The sequence below is a fragment of the Mytilus galloprovincialis genome, chromosome 1 (genome assembly GCF_965363235.1).
Source record: "Mytilus galloprovincialis chromosome 1, xbMytGall1.hap1.1, whole genome shotgun sequence".
NCBI lineage: Eukaryota > Metazoa > Mollusca > Bivalvia > Mytilida > Mytilidae > Mytilus > Mytilus galloprovincialis.
The window spans coordinates 48,803,718-48,819,701 of record NC_134838.1 but is presented as its reverse complement, the minus strand read 5'-3'; the positions used below and the strand labels follow the sequence as shown (position 1 = coordinate 48,819,701).

Genomic DNA, 15,984 nt, shown 5'->3' with positions numbered 1-15,984 from the left:
ATTTGGACCAACTTAAAAACTGGGCCCATAATAAAAAATCTAAGTACATGTTTAGATTCAGCATATCGAAGAACCCCAAGATTTCAATTTTTGTTAAAATCAAACTAAGTTTAATTTTGGACCCTTTGGACCTTAATGTAGACCAATTTGAAAACGGGATCAAAAATTAAGAATCTAAATACAGGGTTAGATTTGGCATATCAAAGAACCCCAATAATTCAATTTTTGATAAAATCAAACAAAGTTTAATTTTGGACCCTTTTGGCCCCTAATTCCTAAACTGTTGGGACCAAAACTCCCAAAATCAATCCGAACCTTCCTTTTGTGGTCAAAAACCTTGTGTTCAAATTTCATAGATTTCTATTTACATGTACTTATACTAAAGTTATTGTGCGAAAACCAAGAAAAATGCTTATTTGGGCCCCTTTTGACCCCTAATTCCAAAACTGTTGGGACCAAAACTCCCAAAATCAATCCAAACCTTCCTTTTGTGGTCATTAACCTTGCGTTTATATTTCATGGATTTCTATTTACTTATACTAAAGTTATAGTGGGAAAACCAAATGTCTTCGGACAACGACAACAACAACGACGACGATGCCGCCAATGTCATACCAATATACAACCAAATTTTTTTTAATTTTTTCGGTGTGATTGCCAATAAGACAACTCTCCACAAGAGACCAAAATGACACAGAAATTAACAACTATAGTATGTGTATAGTCAATTTGTTTTCAATTGTAATGATACTTGAGCCATTTTTTTTTCCTTACATAGCAATACATGTAGAAACAAATCTTCAAATTTCTACAACAAACACAGAAAGATGTTCCAACATTTTTATATTTCTCTGATATATGAATATGTTAACAACTACATATATGAAAACATCACATGGCTTTTTGTCTACTATCCTTAACAAATAAAATGACACATCAATTCTTAATTAATTGTTTATGAAGTTCATACCTTAGGAATAAATTCAAATTGCTCATTTGGTGGCTTCTTTAATTTATTAAATCATTATTATATTAATAAATGAGCATTAACTTCAAAACTAAAAGTCAATCTGAGATACATGCAAATTGAAAATTCTTCTGCTCTATAATTTAAAACTTATAATAAATAATTTGACTGGGAGGATGAAATACACATGTGTTAAAAAACAATATAATTTCTACTATCAATTTATAAAGTTCAATTACCCTAAGAGGTTTCAATGACAAATTTCACAAATAATCCTACATACCAGTAGGTTAATAAATATATATGTTATCGTCATCATTTCCTGTGACAATGTTTTAAAATACATTTACTGTTATTGTCACTGAATAGGGTTGTCTTGACTAAAGCTGAAATCATAGGGAAAAAAATCCAAAACTTTTGACAGCATTAACAATGATATATATAGATTATATTTGCAGGTTTGGAGAAAAGCAAGAATTTTATTTTTTATTAATAAATTATGTTGTTTGATCAAATATTTAAATGACAATATCTTGTTTTTCCCAAAAAGTTTTATGTTATTCTTACAAGCAAACTCCCCTGACAAGCTAGTGGCAGTGTCAAAATACAAAGACTGCAAGGACTCTGAAATGCTTTTTTGGATTACTTTGGTTGGAAAGATTTATAACAACAGAAAACACTTTGTAGAGGGTCTCCCAAATTCATTGATCATGTTAAGGTCCAACACAATGTCACATGTCATCTTATAGTAACTGATAATTAATTAAGTGATTGTTGATATTCAATGCCACTTTTGAGTACACTTTGTTATTTCATGGCAGTCGATTTTTAAGATCATTAGATGGAGATGGGAGCCAACTGGAATGAACTACAATCTTTATCAGGAAAATAGGCAATCAAAAAGAGTTAAGACTGGTGGTGAAGCTAGGTTTAAACTCACAACCAGAGTCCTAGCATGTAAGGGATATCTGTAGACCATTTTATCCCCAAGGACCCAGCTACAGAGGAAAATATTTTTGAAAATTGTCCAATCATAATAAAAGATAACCTCCAGTTGCCATGATTTTTTATGGAATAAAAATTATAATACTTTTTAGAGAACCTTCCGTACCTGCAAGGTTAATTAATATTGGCCTGCTAGTAGTATTCTCAGAGAATAAGATAAAAATATGATTTCTCATAGAGATTCAATTATCTTTATGGAACTATGCACCATGCTTGCCACAAAATGAACATTAAATGTTGATGTATTATATAGGATATCCCAATCATTTTAAGTTTCAGAAGAGAAAATTGGCAATCAGAATATTTTTGCACAACTCTTGCATTTTATTTTTTGTAAGATTGGTTCAATGAGGGCTGTTTGATGAAGAGGACATTCTTGCCAACTCAGTTAAAATTGGCAAGGAACTTCAATTACAGATTCTTCTTGAAAACAAAAAGTTTACAGATGATGACAAAGAAGACAGACACCATATGATGGCAATAATCAGATCACCTTAAAGAAGATAGACACCATATGATGGCAATAATCAGATGACCTCACAGCAAGTAAATTCAAATGTTATAAAGTTAATACATATATAATGGGTGTTTCCATATAAGTTTTCAATATTGGAGTTATACCCCATATTGTATTTGTACGTAGTTACTAAAGACACTGTTTTGGTTGTGAAAACATCTATACATTTTTTAAACCAAAGTTGATTCTGTACAAATCAGGTTTGAACTAACATGGTGATTTAGAAAAGAAGATTTGAACAAACTTAACAGACACAGATGGGTGGCAAGTGATCACAATAGCTACTAGCCATTTGGCAAAGGTTAGCTTAAGAAAACAATGTTGAAGCACAAATATATTAACTGATATCTTTGCATAAACAATTTGTACAAGTAATCAAACAAAGCGTTATCAACATACAAAAAAACACTACAAATACAAATAACAATTTCATAAACAAAACAAAAATAAAAGTATATTGCAACATAACAAAAGTCATCACCAAAATAACCCACAAAGTTAATTCATTCTGTTTATAAATAAGTTACATATATCAATTCTCTATAAATAAGTCTATATCTAGGCAATATTTCATTTGTTTCCATCATTTGATGAAGCATGAATTTAAATAAATACAATATTTTTTCAGAATGGAATGAGAATGAACCCCAATATACTTCATTTGAACAATACATTTCTATCAAAACAAAATGATACTGGCTGTAAAAAATTCACACCGTTTTTGGTTGCTAAATAAGATTGGCTTTTTCAAATTTAATACTTTGACCATCTGTGGTGTTTTATTTCAGAGACAATCATTGACAGAAAAAGAAATTTAAAAATGTTGTTACTTTCAATATTATATTATATATTGAATTTTTATTCCAGCAAGCGTTTGTTTTGAATTACTTTTGGCTTTCCCTGCAAAATACAAGATGTGCGTCTTTTAAGGAGGCAGATTTTTAAGTATACAATAATTAATTTGGCTATTGCAGGATTTTTTTAAGCCAATCAGCTAGGTAGAGCTAATGACTAGACATTTTAGATATTATACTGTTCCGTTGTGTGTAGCTGTGTTAAGTGGTTGTAATAGATCCTTATATTCATGTAAAACATCTTTGAGTGCCTTACAAACACTTGGTGATGGAGAAGTTGTACAGTCCACTAGTGAAGGGTATAGCTGTATAACCTGGTTCCACACACCTCTCTCCACTGAAAACACAAATACATTTAGAAATTAAACATAAAATTCTAACACAATAATTCTATTGTTATGGTTTATACCTAAACAAATATTCTGTTCAAGCAGATGACAAAAAAAAAATACATTCTGAATGCACAGTTTCCCAATACCTTATAGATTTAAATTTTGAACAAACTATAGTAATTTGATTGATAGCGTGGAAAATGTTTGTGTGAAAAAAAAATTCTGACTCGGACAAGAAACCATAACCACTCTTGAAGTTAAATGGTTGCAACCTAATGTTGAGATTATAGTGTACTAACCATTGCCAGGTGGAGCTTTCTTCAGTGATGAGATGAGAGTTGTGATTGCTTTTAAAACGGAAGCCATCTCAGCTAATCTTGGTCTGGAAAATAATTAGAAAAACATTACAGACTACAGAGAGAGAATTCCCCCCCACCCCATCTCTTTCTTTTTATATTTTGAAAACAATTGCTAAAATCAGTAAACAGGAGGCCCCCTAAGATTGTGATTGCTGGTGTATACTAAGCTGATATATTTTCTATTGTCAGTTTCCACTTATCTATTGGAGTTTTTTTTAAAAGATGATTTGCAAAATTACAAAAATATGCCAATGTTTTAAGGGCAACAACTCCTTTAAGGACTCATCTGATGGTTTCAGGCATTTTGTTTTTTTATATATATATATCCTATATTGCTGATATTTAATTTTAGCTGTTTTCAGGTTTTGTCTATATTTTATGGTTCTAAGGGTTATTGGAAAACACACAATTTTTTTTCAAAATTCATAATTTAAGGATCATACCTCATTAAGGAGACATCCACTGGTATTGGTCAGTCAGCTTATTCATAGATCCTATATTGTTAATTAATTTTGCTGATCTCAGTTTTTACTCATCTGTTGTATTTCATGAACAATTGACAATAACATTATAAATTGCCTTCTTCTGATTACAGGGCATAAAAATGTCATGAAATATGCAAGCACTGAACTATAACTGTTTTTAACAGGTTAAAATAATGATGGAATTTGATTTTAATACCTTGGTAAAGGACATTTTCCACTGAGCCTTTCATCTTCTACATATTTTTTGACAACATCTTGACATCGTTGTAACAATGACAGAACAGCAACTTTTGTTATAGAACCTTCCTCTGACTGACTTTTTGATATAAATGAAAACTGTAGTAAAGTTTCAAAGCAGGTCTTTGCAAATTCTTCACGTAACTTCCGACTAGACTCTGTATCTGAAAGGAAATTATACAAACTGTAAGAACATCAAAGAAACATGAGTCACATATCTTAAGTGTAAAAGGATTATGAAAAAAATTCTTCTTATTATTTCTATGATATCTCTTTTTTCTATAGGGTTTACCATTTGAACAAAATATCAATGTGTCCCTAACAACTTCCTAAAAAAAAACCTTGAGAGAAAATGATTTCATCCTCATGACAAGTTCTCAAGGTGGCTAATGGATTGGTATTTGGATTGATTTTTAGTTATACATTGGATGAGCAGTTACAGAATATATATGTAGCATGAATAAATAGATTGTTGGGAAAAGGTTTACTCAGAGCAAAAAAATTACGAACATGATGACAAAATGAAAAATCAACTCTTTGTAAAAACTTGTCACTTTTTTAAGACTGTATAAATCATAAAGAAGATAAATGGAATCGCCAAAAAACCTGAACAATACAGCAGACCACCAATACTTGATTCCTAAAAACAAATAGCACACATACAAACAAACACAGACTCACGGTCCACATACATTGACCAGGTACAGGTACAAAATGAGGAAGGGGAATGGCCCATTTTACCTGCACACAACTATTCCCCCCTCTTTAAATCTCTAGACCATATGTTGTACTGCAATGCCCTCTAGATGTCTCTTGTTTTTTTGTGTCTTGACATCTACCCCAAGTTTCTTTTCCTCTCTACATCTCAAAATACTATGTTAAAAGATGAAGATATTCTTGCTGTACGATTGAGCTTGCTTTAAAAACTAACACTTTGACATCAATTCGATGCATCTAAGTATTGGGAGTTTATTAAATGTGTGTTCTTAAGTTGAAGTGTCACAGTCTTGGCAGTTGATTAAATGTGTGTTCCAAAGTTGAAGTGTCAACGTCTTGGGAGTTGATTGAATGTGTGTCCTCAAATTGAAGTGTCACAGTCTTGGGAGTTGATTGAATGTGTGCTTCCAAGTTGAAGTGTCAAAGTCTTGGGAGTTGATTGAATGTGTGTTCTCAAGTTGATGTGTCACATGAAACATGAAAACTTAATTTAACGCCTATTTCTACATATACAATATGTATTCAATGGCGTTGTACATAAATGACATATAAAATACAAAAATACTATACAACAAGAATGTGTCCTCAGTACACGAATGCCCCACTTGCACTATCATTTTCTATGTTCAGTGGACCGTGAAATTGGGGTAAAATCTCTAATTTGGCATTAAAATTAGAAAGATCATATCATAGGGAACAAGTGTACCAAGTTTGAAGTCGATTGGACTTCAACTTCATCAAAAACTACCTCGACCAAAAACTTTAACCTGAAGCGGGACAGACGGACGAACGAACGAACGAACGAACGAACGAACGGACGCACAGACCAGAAAACATAATGCCCCTCTACTATCGTAGGTGGGGCATAAAAATACAAAGTCTGTGACACTTCAACTTGAGAACACTCATTCAATCAACTACACTAAATCACAGTCTTGGGAGCTGAATGAATGTGCAATCTCAAGTTGAAGTGTCACAGTCTCCAGAGTTGATTGAATGAGTGTTCTCAAGTTGATGTGTCACAGTCTTCAGAGTTTATTGAATGTGCATTCTAAAAATGATGTGACAAGTCTTGGGAGTTGATTGATTGTGTGTTCTCAAGTTGAAGTGTCAGTCTTCGTAGTTGATTGAATGAGTGTCAAGTTGAAGCGTCACAGACTTTGGAGTTGATTGAATGGGTGTCCTCAAATGGACACTTCAAAGTCTTGGAAGTTGATTGAATGAGTGTTTTCTAGTTGAAGTGTCACATTTTTGGGAGTTGATTGAATGTGTGTTCTCAGGTTAAAGTGTCACATACTTGGGAGTTGATTGATTGTGTGTTCCTAAGTTGAAATGTCAAAGTCTTGGGAGTTGATTGAATGAGTGTTCTCTAGTTGAAGTGTCAAAGTCTTGGGAGTTGATTGATTGTGAGTTCCCAAGTTGAAGTGTCAAAGTCTTGGGAGTTGATTGAATGTGCGTTCTCAAGTTGAAGTGTCACAGTCTTGAGAGTTGATTGAATTTCTGTTCTCAAGTTGTGTCAGACTTGGGAGTTGATTGAATGTGTGGTCTCAAGTTGAAGCATCACAGTCTTTGGAGTTGATTGAATGTTTGTCGGCAAGTTGAAGTGTCACAGATTTTGGAGTTGATTGAATGTGTGTTCTCAAGTCGAAGTGTCACAGACTTTGGGGTTGATTGAATGTATTTCCTCAAGTTGAAGCATCACAGTCTTTGGAGTAGATTGAATGTTTGTCGGCAAGTTGAAGTGTCACAGATTTTGGAGTTGATTGAATGTGTGTTCTCAAGTCGAAGTGTCACAGACTTTGGGGTTGATTGAACGTGTTTCCTCAAGTTGAAGCATCACAATCTTGGGAGTTGATTGACAAAGAGTTTAATTGTAATATACCAGAAGTCAAACATTATGATTATACTTCTATTATGTTTGACCTGGCCATGACTGTTTGTAAAAAACTTGAATTTTAAGGATAATTGTACATGATAAATGGTCTGCTTAGGCTACATCCACATGTCAAATGTCAAATGACTATTGGACCAAAACATAAATTAATCATTTTATGTATTAGACATAGCCTCACTCCAAGGTGTATGCAATTTTTTTTAATTTATTAATTTACACTTGAAGATACAAAGGTTAAGATACAAATTTGTAAGGTTAATTTAAATGCACAACTGTCATATTTCATATAGTCTGTATTATTAAAACAGAAAAAAATATTCTAAGAAGCAAATATTGGTTTAAAATAAAAGCATTAGGCAGAAGCTTTTATGTAAGACTTGTGGGTAATTCACACTTTTGTAATGTACAAGGTCTTTAATTTGGTCAAATTTTTTGTGATCTTTTCATTTTTCATTTAGACACATGAAAAAATTGTCAAGAGAGTTACATTAAAGGGTATCAAAAGTATCATTACAGATGAGATTTTCGAAAAATATGCAAAAAGATGCTTCTGTAATTAAATCAATAAGCCTGACTACCTTTAAAAAATAAAAATCACAAAAAAAAAAAATAGATTTTCTTTAAAAATACATCATGTACCAAACCCACAAAAAATTGTAGGGATGTTGAAAAGAACGAAGCATGCGTTTCACGATCTCCACTCCAGCTCCCAAACCACTTACCTCCTATTCCCTTGATAAATATCTTACCTAAAATAATTGTCAAACATTCAAATCAGTGGAGAGCAAGAGCAGTTTCTGACAACTATATCATTATGTCTCCTATCATTACATTTTACCCACACATGTATCTAAAAAGTTTTCACAGTCAATACGAATGTAACTTATTTGCAAGTTAATAAAATTTGTCAAGTAGGTCATCTTGAATTTGGCCTGTTCATGGGGAGGGGACACTGGGTGGCCCAACCTGAATCATCCCTCGCTCTTGCGTAAATGATACCAGTTCCTTGACCTTGCAAGACAGAAAAAAAATGAAAACCTTAATCTAAGGAAATGATATATGAGGGGTGAAAAGACAGTTTGGATGACACACCTTTGTTAGACAACTATGGACTATCCTGCAGTCATTCCAACACAACCATCCAAAATACATAAAGGTGAAAAATATTTGAGAAATGACTTTAATGTGAAATGAAACCAGTCAATAAAGCATTAATTCAAATCATAGTGACTTACTTAAAATTGCAATTCTCTCCTAAATATATACTAGGAAAGTCTTGTTTCTTTGATTAACGACAGTACCAATTTACATGGCTCTATGATTAAAGAGTTTAGTAAGATATATTAGATAAATTAATACATGTACCAATTAAATGTATTGTACAATAAACTGATTAAACAGAGCACCATGTAGCAGGATCAGCTTACACTTCCAAAGCACCAGAGCCCTCCCCCCCCCCCCCCCCCCCATTTTTGGTTGTGTACTTGTTGCTTAGTCTTTAAGTTTTCTATGTTGTGTTTTGTGTACTATCGTTTGTCTATTGGTCTTTTCTTTTTGTGGCAAGGAGATGATTGTTTATCATTAACATATGAGTTTGAATGTCTGTCTGGTATCTTGTATACGGTCACAAAAATACCAACTGCCTTACATTGGCAGATGTCTCTTATTACCATACTTTTTGTATATTTTACTAATGAATCAATTAGATGGGTTAACATTTATCCTGCCTTTATTAAACAGGCTATAATTATTAACTTACCAATGAATTGATCAGATGGTGTAGCGTGTATACTGCCCTTGTTTAGTAACTGCATGATCTTCTTGACAAAATCACCAGGCATAGAACAGGTGTGTGACAAAATGTCATCTCTTATTAACTGTACAACCTGAAAATTCAGAAAATCATAATTACCAACAATACTTCTATTCAAAGCTCAAGGAGTTATCTCTCTTTTGCTATTGGTAAAAAAAAATGACAGGACAAAAAAAGGGTTGATTCTTGGTTTACCAGGAGAGTATTTGGATACAGTCAGTTTGTTTATTTAAGTTAAACTAGACCTATTGCATTTCGTAGTCACGTTTTATTTATAGAACTGAAAGAAGACATTATTTAACTGGTAACTGTAGAAGACATTTCTCTCATTCACATGATTGTAATCCATATTAAACCTATGTTAAATCTATCAAAGCAATCATATTCCATTTCAAAATAAAACAACATACTTTACAATCAATGGCTTCATCCCTCTGGAAATCTTCTACTGATAGAGTTGGCAATGAAGGGCTGAAATGTAACCGGCAAATTAGTTACTCATATATAGAAACAGAAAAAAAGATTTCTAAAGATATTTTTTAAAAATGCTTATCAAATTTCTCTTGGGTATAATAATTGCTGGGTATGAATTCCTTTCAGACAATTTCCTTGATTATATGATTATAATACGTTTCATGCATCATTGCTATTAAAACTAGGGGTATCATGTTGATAAAAACATGTGTAGCCAAACAAATACAGAAACAAAACAAAGTCAATTAATAAATAGTGAAACAAAACAGGGAATATGATTATAAACATTTTTTTCTTTTTATCCAAATAACATGTTGTTCTGTCTATTCTGAAAATGAGGACAGTTTGCACAGGAAATGCCACTTATAGCAATATCAAAGAATATGACAAACATTCTGTTGAAAACATTACTACAGCCTTTAAGATTGTTAATACAACAATATATATATATATATATAATCAAAGTGCTTGAGAGCTTTTTTGTGAATTTTATATAAAACATTGAAATGTTATGAATTGAAATGTATTTGGCCAAGTTACAAATTTGAATTTGAGTTATCTTCCTTTGTCCATTATTGTACATTTGTAGTTGAACCTATTTTTATCACTGATTTATACAGTGATAAAGAAAATTCTTCTTGATTAGTAATGTAATTCAAATACACATAATATTGTAACTTGAATATGTAACTAAAGCATTTCATTGATAAATTGCTTGTCTTATTGATAGATTGGTGTTTAAAGCCACTTTCAACACTTGTGTGCTTTTTCATGGTGGTTAGTTTTTGATTGGTGGAGGAAGCCAAAATGCCTTTTGTAAAATTTGAAGAATCAAAGGACAGAAAATCAGATCTAAAAACTTAAGAATCTATTCATATTTTTTTTTATCAATGATGAAAACTATTTGGTGTCATGCCCTTTTCAGCAAAAAAAGTATTTTAACTTTCAAAACCACAGGGAGTTCTCATGTATAATACTTTTCAGGGCTTGTAATAAAATCAGAATCTCAACAGGGTCCATAAAATATTTTCTGATACATTTGTAATACTAAATGTTCAATTGCATGACACTGGATCAAAATAATCTTACCTTTTTGAGAACAAAAAGTCTTCAAATGTTTGTGCTAATTCTGACCACATTCCATTAAATGAAGATTCTGAAAATTAAGACATAAGCTAAATGAAGTACAAGAATACAACAAAGGACACAAAGCACTTTCTACAAGCATATAGCTGTTATTAGTTAACTTAAGATTGATAAACTATAATTACAAAGTGTGCCTCATTCTGCACAAGAAGTTTAAATTTGGAAGCTAGCTTGGAACAGATAAGAGTAACCTTATATTTTCATGATGCCTTAACCATGAAAAGCAACTCTACATAAGTTGATGGTTCTTTATAGCTGCTATAACACTTAAAGATATGAACTCAGATATTATTTAACTGAAATTAAACAAGAATGAAACAACAAAGAAACTAGATGTGCAAATAATAATACAACTGCATAACTAAAATGCCTAATATACTTTTTGACCTACCACTAGTGGTTCCCCATAAACTGACCTAATCACATTGTTGACACTGCTGACAACAGCAAGCATAAGTCTCATTTTTTTCTACTTTCTCTATGTGAGACAAAAATGAGGAAAAAATCCTTGAACAAATCCATAGGTATAAGTAGATGTGGTAAGAGTGCAAATGAGACAACTCTCCAACCAAGTCACAATTTGTAAAAGTAAATCATTATAGGTACAATAAATATAAAAATATAGTCTTCAACACAGAGCCTTGGCTCACACAACATCATATAGTTTTGATTCATTAATAATTACATTAGATGTATGTTTCATTATAATACTTTATTCTGGTTGGCTAACTGCACATCACGTGTTACTTCGTAAGCAGTTGCATTGCTCAATACAACTTTTCATTCATGATAACACGTGGTCCAACAATAAAGTGCACAGGTGAATTAAATAAAAAAATATATAAAATTCATGTTTTCATGATCATAGCTAAAAAATGTAATTATAAGTATTGAATGCTTCTTTTTGTAACTTTATAGGGTTGTAAAAGCGTTGACCGTGCGCACATTTTTAGAATGAAGCGCTTCCGCGCTTCATACAAAATGTACTTCGGTCAACGCTTTTACACCCCAATAAATTTACAAAAAGAAGCATTCAATTCTTAAATATTTGTTGGATACCAATTTTCAAGGATTTCGTGGGAACAGGGGAAACACAAATTTAAATATTCAACGAATTACAAAGGAGTAGGTCCGGTAAGGGCCCATTTTGGCCTCAAATTTCAGGTTCATCTGAAGAAAGATTTTGTACACTTTTTAAACACTGAAGTGTCTACTTTAATGCATTCAATTAGTTTGTATGAAAGATTTGAACCAATTAAGTCATTTCAGACGCTCATATTCAAGCTCAAATATGAAAAATCTATCAATTATGACATAATATGTCACTTTTCAGATGGTTTTTGTCAAAACAGAAGTGACTGCATCCGTTTTCACCCTCAACCTTTATATATGTTATGTATTATCATCTAATACAACTCACATTTAAATATTAAGAATGAACAGGAATGCGGCCACTTCCATTTTAGACGAAAACTGTCTAAAATTTAACTAAAATGCTTAAATTGTGAAGATTTCAGTAAATAAGCATGAATTAATGATGGTCGTACCAGATATATGTGCATTATATTGTCAAAAATTTGTGTAGCAGAAGTATTCTACTGACCAATAAATAGCTAAAAGTTTACATTATAACTATTTTGTAAAATTGATATATTTTGGGGCCAAAAAGGGGTCTTACTGAACCTACTCCTTTGCTTAAGGAATGTAAGCAGACTTTGCCTAATTCACGAAATTCAATATCCCTCGAAAATGCCAATTTTCCTCAATCCAAGAAAATTGGTAAACATGAAAATAAATGAATCCACAGTACGTACTATTTCATGACAAGGCTTGATTATTGTGTCATATTGAAATTTTTAAAATAGAACCATTGTAATATGTCACAAGGACTTATTTACATACCATGTTTTCTGGCCACTGGAAGACCAATGGTCAATATAGACAACAAAGAATTGATGACCAGCATCCATGTTGTTGGTGATGGACAACCGTACTTGTAACTCAATGGTAGTCTGAATGCCTGTAAAATAAAATGAATCTTTATCACAATATTTCCTCATTAATATTCATGATAAAAGAAAAATTAATAATTCTGATGATAGGATTCTTACTATGTTACATTACCATGGCTTCTTTCTGTTATTGAAGACATAAGAACTCACAAAGTGTGAACTTGTCCACTTGCAACATTGCTTATTACAGTATTATATGGTGAACAAACTAAAATTCAAAAGCATTAGCACAATCAGGAATTTGTAATGACAATTGCAGAACATGCAGAAAGTTGCTTAAGAATTGCTTGTTGTGACTTATTGTAAACTGGTTCATGCAGCAGAATTATACTGATATACATTTGTACTGCATAAGTAGTTTCAATTTCATATTCTGATACTCTCTGATTTACAACAACAATGGGGCTTAGACTAAGGTAGTACTGTGTATTCACTTCATGGGTATCAATTTTCGTGGATTAAGGAAAAAATACAAGTTCATTGATATATAAGTTTGTGGTTTTGCCAAAGTTTGCATACAAGCCTACAGTAATTTTTTCATTTCTTGAACATTAAATTTCAGGGTTCACCTGTACCCATGAAATCCACGAAAATTGGTATTCAACGAATAATAATGAATTCACAGTATTATACATTGCCAGGATCCTCCCTTTGGACCACAACACGACACACACATGATGAAAATGTATCTAGTGTGAATTCTAGATTCGAAACAGATACTCAGTAGTCAAATAACTTCAATTAAAAAATATCTCTTTTTAAACAGTCATAATAGAGTACATATGAAACATAAATATACTAGTACACTTAGGTTAAAACAAATCTTTTGGTTCATTATCAAATACTACAAATTATACCTTCAATAAAGATAAAATGTACATACAACTGATAGTAAACAAAGTGACCTCTTGTGGTCAGTTTAAGATCAGTCTGTGGTCAGTTTTGACCATTACATCACAAGCTGACAGCATTAAATCACTTGGTGTAAGATAGTACATGTATTACTTGTCACCCTATAGATAAAAACACCAGTGTCCTTTAGTGTATTGATTGTAGTCAAATAAAACCAAATGTAATTCTTAAGACAATAAAACTCATTTTGAATTGGTTTGTGTTACCCATGTATATATATTACAAAAAAAAAAGCTTGACGAGATTATGAGTTATTATAATTAAAGAGAGGTGAGGGGACAAGCAATGTACTTCATATCTTATTTACAGTCCTGTCTATTAAAACCAGTCACATTTCATATTTTTCTTTTATGATCAATGTACTGGGTTCCTGCACAACATTTCAATCTCACAGGGCCTTTTTTATATCATAATTTTTGATGAATTGTAATAAAAACTTCTGCAGCTGAAACCAATACAAACAAACATCCTTATAGTGCAGTGCCTACAGATTGAGTAGCCAAGATGTTCATTATCAGTGACATCAAAATAAAATCTCTTGTCTAGATGAAAGCCTTTATTTCATTATCAAGTTACAACTTTACTGTCATTAGAATTAAAAAAAATAAGTTACTGATTTTGATGAAAATCTTAACATGAAGGAGCTAATCTTAATTGATACAACAGGTGTTTTTTTATGAACATGCCAACACCAAAGTTCAGAGATGTAACATGTTCTACAATTATTTTCTTTAGAACTTTCATTATCACAACATTTAAAAAATTGGGAAAATTTTTTAAAGTTTCTTGCACAAATTATTTGAAATTATAAAATTTAATTAGCTTGATACAAAAAATTGTATAAAATTTCTGACCAACTAAATTTTACATCACAGTTAATTTTTTTGGACTTAACTTGACTACCTATATATGATCATGACAACCTAAATGTAAAGCAAGGTGACCACAGTTGTAAACAGACTGACCTATAGGCCATACAATTTACATGTACTATATCTAGAGGCCAAATTGACCAAAATCATTTTTAACTTCCTTAAATATCTTCCTTTAAGAATATTCATGTACTGCAATTGATTTTAAAAATTTAGTTCTAAGAAAGATATTAGTTCTATATTTAATTGTGTCAGTCAAGACTGAATTTAATAACACGTCAAATTTCATTTAATTTAATTCAAGAAAAAACTTGATTTTAGTAAATGGCTTTGAGGTTTTGAATTATTCACTCATATTTTAAATTTTAAATTAAAATTCTACAAGTAGAAATAGTCAAATTCTACGTTTAAGAAAGCTACAATCAAGAAGACTTAGAACGTAAAATTGGTCAAGTCCTTCAATCCATTTTGTGGAGACTTGTTTCTTTAGAGTTTCCTGTTCTTTTTTCATAAGTAACAATTAAACCAACACTCTGTGAATAAATACCATTTTAAATGTTTTAACAAAAGATATAATTTTGTGAAAAATCCAGGTAAGTTTCATTTTCACTGACCATAAGAGTGACCACAATAACATCAGTAGGTCAGAGAGACCACTTATTTCACAATCAATTCTTATAACATTACTGGACACTTCTATTGAATGAGAAGATTTATTGCCAATTATCAATACCAAATAGACTCTTTCTACTTTAATCTGCTATTGTCAATTTCCACTTTGATGTTTGACTTGAGTTTTCTCATTTCCATATATTTAGTGTACAGATTTAATTCAGTTTTTACACATTCCAGTGGTCAGTAAAGTCAGTGCGTCCACAATTAGTAGCCCACACATACTGTAGTCATATGCAGAGGAAAAACCACAAATATGCTGCTGGTCAAAAGGCTGCATATTTATATTCTGCATGTTATTGTTGTTTAACAGGTCAACATTCATCCATAAAAACTGACCACTATAAATGAAGCCATACTATTATTATAGTTTTCCTCCTACATAAATTTCTCAATTATCCACCTTCTCAGTTTTTAATGATCATCAATGTATTAAATCATGTTAAACAGGTTAAAGTCAAATGAGATATTATTATTGAGTTATTAAAGAGAAGTTAAGACAGTGAACATTTTGGCCACAGTATAAATAACTTGTGCATCTCTAAAAACTCCTTTTCCTTCGTTTTCTTTGATATAACTTGTATTGGTGATTGGTTGGTTTTTTAATGTATAAGGTGGTACCTAACACCTGAACTAAAATTAATTTGGCTCGTTTAATTTTCTTAAAATTTTGACAAATTATTTACTTTGACCCTTTGACAAAAATATAAAAAAAT

The 15,984-nt window shown here is 31.6% G+C and overlaps 1 protein-coding gene across 9 annotated transcripts in view; it reads right to left on the bottom strand.

Annotated features, from left to right (window-relative positions):
- Positions 1–826: 826 nt before the first annotated feature.
- The window catches only part of LOC143076721 (protein MON2 homolog), a 293,055-nt gene continuing 277,897 nt past the window's right edge, over positions 827–15,984 (bottom strand). For 5 of the 9 annotated variants that reach the window (XM_076252581.1, XM_076252588.1, XM_076252595.1 and 2 more), the window contains 8 exons: positions 12,703–12,820; positions 10,744–10,810; positions 9,591–9,651; positions 9,127–9,253; positions 8,090–8,116; positions 4,716–4,920; positions 3,975–4,057; positions 827–3,680 (listed from right to left, as the gene is read on the bottom strand). In XM_076252581.1, coding sequence (XP_076108696.1) covers positions 3,517–3,680; positions 3,975–4,057; positions 4,716–4,920; positions 8,090–8,116; positions 9,127–9,253; positions 9,591–9,651; positions 10,744–10,810; positions 12,703–12,820 — 852 coding nt within the window. In that variant the 3' untranslated portion in view covers positions 827–3,516. The remainder of the gene's footprint in view (positions 3,681–3,974; positions 4,058–4,715; positions 4,921–8,089; positions 8,117–9,126; positions 9,254–9,590; positions 9,652–10,743; positions 10,811–12,702; positions 12,821–15,984) is intronic. The other 4 variants (XM_076252612.1, XM_076252626.1, XM_076252634.1 and 1 more) reach the window with 2 other exon arrangements.